The 5,697-nt window shown below is 35.7% G+C and overlaps 1 protein-coding gene across 3 annotated transcripts in view; it reads left to right on the top strand.

Moving 5' to 3' along the window:
- The window catches only part of LOC108755716 (focal adhesion kinase 1), an 81,356-nt gene that overhangs the window by 37,266 nt on the left and 38,393 nt on the right, over positions 1-5,697 (top strand). For 2 of the 3 annotated variants that reach the window (XM_018498917.1, XM_018498911.1), the window contains exon 1: positions 3,322-3,964. The exons of the other annotated variant lie outside the window; for it this stretch is intronic. In XM_018498917.1, coding sequence (XP_018354419.1) covers positions 3,882-3,964 — 83 coding nt within the window. In that variant the 5' untranslated portion in view covers positions 3,322-3,881. Of the gene's footprint in view, positions 1-3,321; positions 3,965-5,697 lie in introns of those variants that run through there. 3 annotated transcript variants of the gene reach the window in all.

Below are 5,697 nucleotides of genomic sequence, written 5' to 3'. Positions count from 1 at the left end.
AGAGAGAGAGAGAGAGAGAGAGAGAGAGAGAAAGAGAGAGAGAATAGACAGTGGAGGGAGTCGCAGCGGGGAAAGGACGCTGGACGTCGCGGCGCAGCCTGCCGCACCCAGTAAAGCGCCTGCTCCCCTTGAACCGGCGAAATGTATACCTGACGACGGCGACGACGCCGACGATGCTGTAGATGCGCGTCATCCACGCTGTTGCTAGGCGCGTTGCTACTCTGCTCTTTCCGTCCTCGTCCGATCGTTGCACCGACGCCCACCGACCGACGCTAGGCGCTCCGTCCGTTCGTCCGTCCATCCATTCACCGATTCGTTTGCAATATCGCGACGTTGCGCGTCCACGGAACCCGGGGACCTTCGAGCAAGTCAAGGTCGCTTTGCGTTGCAACGCCCGACTTGCAGGGATATCACGCGGTGGAAATCGCGACGTGAAGTCAAATTTGTGATTTCAAGAGAAGATCATGAAAATGTTTACAGTGATTTTGAGAGCGATTGATATATGATAGTGAGAGATGATCTTTGCGAACGGAAAAAATTAATGAGGTAGTGTCCGAGGACGCGCGAAGGGTAGTCGTTAGATTGAAGAGATATTCGAAAGAAAATGGAAGGAAGTGAAAAAGAGATCTTTTAAATCACCTAGAGAGTAGAATGCTTCTGACGAAATGATTGTTTCATTGAAAAAGAAGGTGAGATATGAAATTCGATAAAAATTTGTATAAAAAAATCTTGTAATATGTCTCGAAACTTTCTAATGTTGAGAAAACTTAGTAAATTTTTTAATAAAAAATTTACTATCAATTTTGAGTGAATTCGGAAAAAATATCACTATTTAATATTTTAAGTGAATCTCTTCTTGTTCCTATTAAAAACTTTATAAAGAAAAGGAGTTTCTAAAGTGATAAAGTTAAATTTTTTTTATTTCAATTTTACGGCTATGGCAAAAATTAAATGTGTGAGTAAATGTGGGGGAAGTCAAATCCTGAGATTTTCACTTCTAGCGTCTAGCACGGGCGGAAGTATTTGGGGTTAAAGCTTGGATAACCTGACGATGAGAGTTTTGTAGCGCGATGTCAAGGTTGTACGACAACCTTGGCCCGGTCGATGACACAAACGGCAAAATTCTATAAAATCGAGTACGTCATATAATATTCCTCATAACTTTTTTGTTTTATTAAAAATAGCATATATTTTTCGTATTTGCTAAATTTTCAAATTTTTTATCTTTTGGAGACATGAAATTTTCCATTTTAAATACAACACAGGCAAATACCTCGGAAAATATGGAAAATTCAAAAAAACGTTTTAGATAAAAGTTGTATGATCCGAAGTATATGCTCTGACAAAAGTAGAATCAATTTTCAAAAAAATTCAATAAATTTTCAAAGTCATAAGGTTGCTAGATATTTTTTTTGCACGGAATTGTATGATTTTTTTACGTAATTCTTTTGGTTATTCTTTTATATAAAAGTTTTATCAAAAAATCAATAGTTTACGAGATATTTTATAATTTATTCTGATATTCTCGTACATCAAATCTAAAATCACATAAATCATTCATTTTTTGATAACTATATTTCAATACTATTTTATAAGAATAATGAGATGAATCAAAGGAAATACGTAGTTGGTTTTCAAAAATTAAAGCAAAATTAATACAATTTACAATATACAACTGCAATATACCTTTTTTAATTATTTGTCTTCTTTAAAATTCAATTCAAACTATACTTTTATTTAAAATGTTTTTCCGTATCTCTTATATTTTTCAAAAGATTTGCTTGCATTATTCAAAATAAATATCCTGTATAATCGCGTCGTTAATAAAATCTGAAGATTTATGGTGTACGTTAACGTTTTTCTTTTTTCTTAAAGTTTTTTATATCATAAAGTTTATATCACAAAATTCTTTTTACATCATAAATTTTTGATATTTAATAATAAAAGGGGATTCGAAAAAGAAAAATATTTCTTGAATAACTTGGGATACTTATTTTATCCTTATTGTTTATCAAATATAAAGCAAAAACAAATGCTTGCGCGCGTTTTGAGCGTTCAAGTGGAACGTACTCTAAAGCCTGTTCTACAATGTGTCTTTTGTTTTCTGTTTCTTGCTTTTTGTTATTTATTGTATCTTGCCTTTTTGTTTCTTATCTCGTTTTACTTACGTTTTCTGTTGCTCGAGATAAACGTCAACGAACTTCAGAAGAAACAGAAAACACATATCAAGAAATATAATTATTTATAAAACGATCACAAAGAGGAAAAAAGCAAAAAGTAAAAAGCAAGAAACAGGAAACAAAGAGCACATTGTAGAACAACCATTAGAATTCTAATTACAAAATAACCTCAAACTACTCGGTGTAACTTTGTAAAATTTTATGAGGACTAAACGAGATAGAAAGAGATAGACAGAGCAATTTCGTCGAGTTTGTTATTGATTTTTGAGGCATATACATACAAGATTTGTACAAATTTATAAACGAATCAGAATTATCACAAGAAGAATCAGAATGTCGTATCATAATATTAAAAGCATAAATATAATAATATCTAATTTAAAGCAAGAATATAATAATTAATTGAAATTATAGCTTGAAAAGTAATTATTTTTATATGCAATTGGATATGACTTTGACTTGGAGTCAAAATATTAAATAGCATTCACATACTAGTCTGGTTCGATAGCAGGGGTGAGTTGCACTGCGGTGGTTGTTGGCTGCAATGACTGCGGATGAACTTAGGCGGTATCTCGTAGTTTGGGGTAGGTTAAGTAAATTCGTATGTATAGTTATCCGCACGCGATTCTCTCATCGATATGAGACTTCTTAAGGAGACAGCAAATCATTTTTCATTCGAGCATAACTAATAATGATCTGTCTCGTCTTATCTCACAATTTTACGCGTTCATTCGAAAGATATTTACGGCAACTTTACTACTGCCTTCTCTCCGAAAAGATTCGTAGCATCGCTCGTAAAATTGCAACAAAAAATCTAAATCGCACGTCATCAAATTAGCACGATACATGAAGAATACACGAAATTTATCGATCTAGCTGTTTACGAATTGGTTGTTATATCCTCGCGTGTATTATACACATTTCCTTGAATCAATTAATGAGATAATGTAATATTCGATTTTTTTTTAAATATAAATTAAAACTAACGGAGGAAACGAAATAGTACGTGATAATATCAAAGTACGTTTTTTTTTTACAACGGATGTTATACAGTATATACATTCTTATCATTGCCAATTTATCTTAATCGTGTCTATAACGTAGACGTTTGATGATTGTTATATTTCCTCACGATACTATTACAATTAGATTTAATGATCAATATAATCGATCACAGAATCGGAAGAACGAGACATCGAGAGGGTAGCTGAGAATTATTGATCGAAGAAGAATACACCGGAAGACACAGTCCTCTAGTATACCTGAATGTCGCCCGACTGTTTGTGCTGGAGTATCGATTCGGCGGGATCGGCAGTATGCGGTAAACGAGAGAACGGGCGCGAAATAGCAGTCTGTGAAAATAGAAAATCGATTCGGACATTCGTTCGAGTCCGTCTTGTTGTGCTACAACGATATTACTAATCGTTTGTGCGAGTCTTTTGATTGAATTGACGATCCAGTTCCGTCACAAAGAATGAAAAAGTGCGCATCGACAAAATGAGCGGCTGAACTTTAATCACTCAGAAGCAGATGAAAACTTTTCTCAATCGGGAATATATGCCTATCTGGATTGTCGCCCCATTCTGGTGATATCGCGTATTTCATCGCTGTGCTGTGTTCCGTCGTGGAAACCGTCGTGGAAACAGTGATAAGTAGTAGGTGGTGATAAGTGGTTCTCGTTTCGAATGAAGTGGTTTTAGGATGATGGTGGAGCGTGTCGAGGATCACCTCTTCATGTATCGACGCCCCGTCTACCGCGTCTTTCAATACCTCGAAACTGCCGAGTAAGTATATCGGCCGAATGCATCTCGTCATTTCTACATAAAACAAATTTAATTACTTGTAATACATTGAAAATATAATTAGGAAAATATATAATCAGGAAAAAGAGATAATTGGTGTGCTTATACTAAGTTAGAAGTGTCTCAAACTTTTAGAATTAACTTATGTTTTTAATTGTGCTACGTTATGCCCGAATATTAAAATCGTATTATGAAAAAAAAATAAAAAAAAAAAAGATTTTTGGATCAGCTCTCATTTTGCGTTTTTTTAACAATTTTTCTAATTGTGCTAAATTATGCTGGGTTGTACAAATATTGTACTAAAGTAGTACCTTTAAATAATGATAACAACAGAAGTTATATATGACAACAAAAAATTTATGACAGTTCCAAATATGACTAAGGTTATATTCACATCATTCAAATAGCATAAAACTGCATACTTAAGTTGTGCTAGCCAAAGAAAAGTTAGCACAATCTTCAAAGTTCTCAGCACGAGGGGGTTGGGGAGGGGGGGGGGCACTTATGCTTTCTCTATTCATAAATCGAGTTTGTACATAGATTCAATTTAAACACACTGCATAACTGAGTTGTCACAACTCTATGTACATCGAAGCAATTTAGATTAACCAAAGAAATTAGAATAATCAAATTTTAGAACAATTTCTAAATAAAAAAGTAAAAACGTGTTTGTTAGTCATATATCAACAAAATTTTGGTTATACGTACAAAATCTTGATTTCTAAAATTTTTCTCAGGCGAATCTTACCTGAGAAGAACGATGAAGAGGCCCCCACCTGCGCAATGTAGATCCGACTTTTTTTCCCCTTCCCTCAGAAAAGGTACCTAAGAGCCCATTCCATGAGGGAGGTCGCCTCTTAACTAATGATCAGAGAGGGTACTCTTCCTCGGATGCACGGGGAGGGGGGGGGGGGCAGACTATCGAACTCAGACAATAATACACCCGTGTTCTATCCTTCCCTCTAGCACAGGTGACAGTGTGGGAGTGTACCACACTCCCTGTCCAAATGTCCCTTCCTCTCCGTAGTTCATACAGCAATTCCTTAACCGTGGTCAAGGCTCCACTCTTGCGTATATCCTCTTGCCAGGCAGCGGAAGCACTGGAGGAGCTCCGAATAGAGTCACTTCCACCAGGACCCAATTTATCTGAACCCTAAATGACTCCGCTGCTTTAATCTGTGGACAGCTCCGCTGTCTTAAACTACTGCGGGTTGAATATTTTGCCCATACCGTCCTTACTCTTGATCGTGGCATCTGGACGAGTCTTGTACCTCATCCGGGCAGCATCCCCTCACTTTTGCCAAAGCAGTGGATATTTCCTCCGCAATGGTTGCCCTTCTTAATTCCGAGAATCGTATACGCAGCCGATGGGTAGAGTAAGAAGCCTTAACTACCCCGTGGCCCCGTGTTACTTAGGATTGTTAGATCCAAAAGTATTACAAAATTACCAGACATTTTGTCTTTGAAAACAAAATATAATCAGACAGAGGTAGTAAGTTCAATTTACTTACAAAAAAAAGGGGGAACGAACGAACGGAAAATCTGTTTCGAAGGGAGAATTTAGTTACATGAATATTAATTAACTGTTGCGTTTCATATAAAATATAGTTTCTGATAAACACAAAATTAAAATGTATTCCATACGTGTGACATTTAATATTGTTAAAATTCTTAACATGTTCAAAAACATGTTAAAAAATATTTAATATTTGTTA

Source organism: Trachymyrmex septentrionalis, unplaced genomic scaffold (assembly GCF_001594115.1).
Source record: "Trachymyrmex septentrionalis isolate Tsep2-gDNA-1 unplaced genomic scaffold, Tsep1.0 scaffold126, whole genome shotgun sequence".
NCBI classification, from domain to species: domain Eukaryota; kingdom Metazoa; phylum Arthropoda; class Insecta; order Hymenoptera; family Formicidae; genus Trachymyrmex; species Trachymyrmex septentrionalis.
The sequence above is the reverse complement of the archived record's forward strand: the minus strand, read 5'-3'. Positions and strand labels throughout refer to the sequence as shown.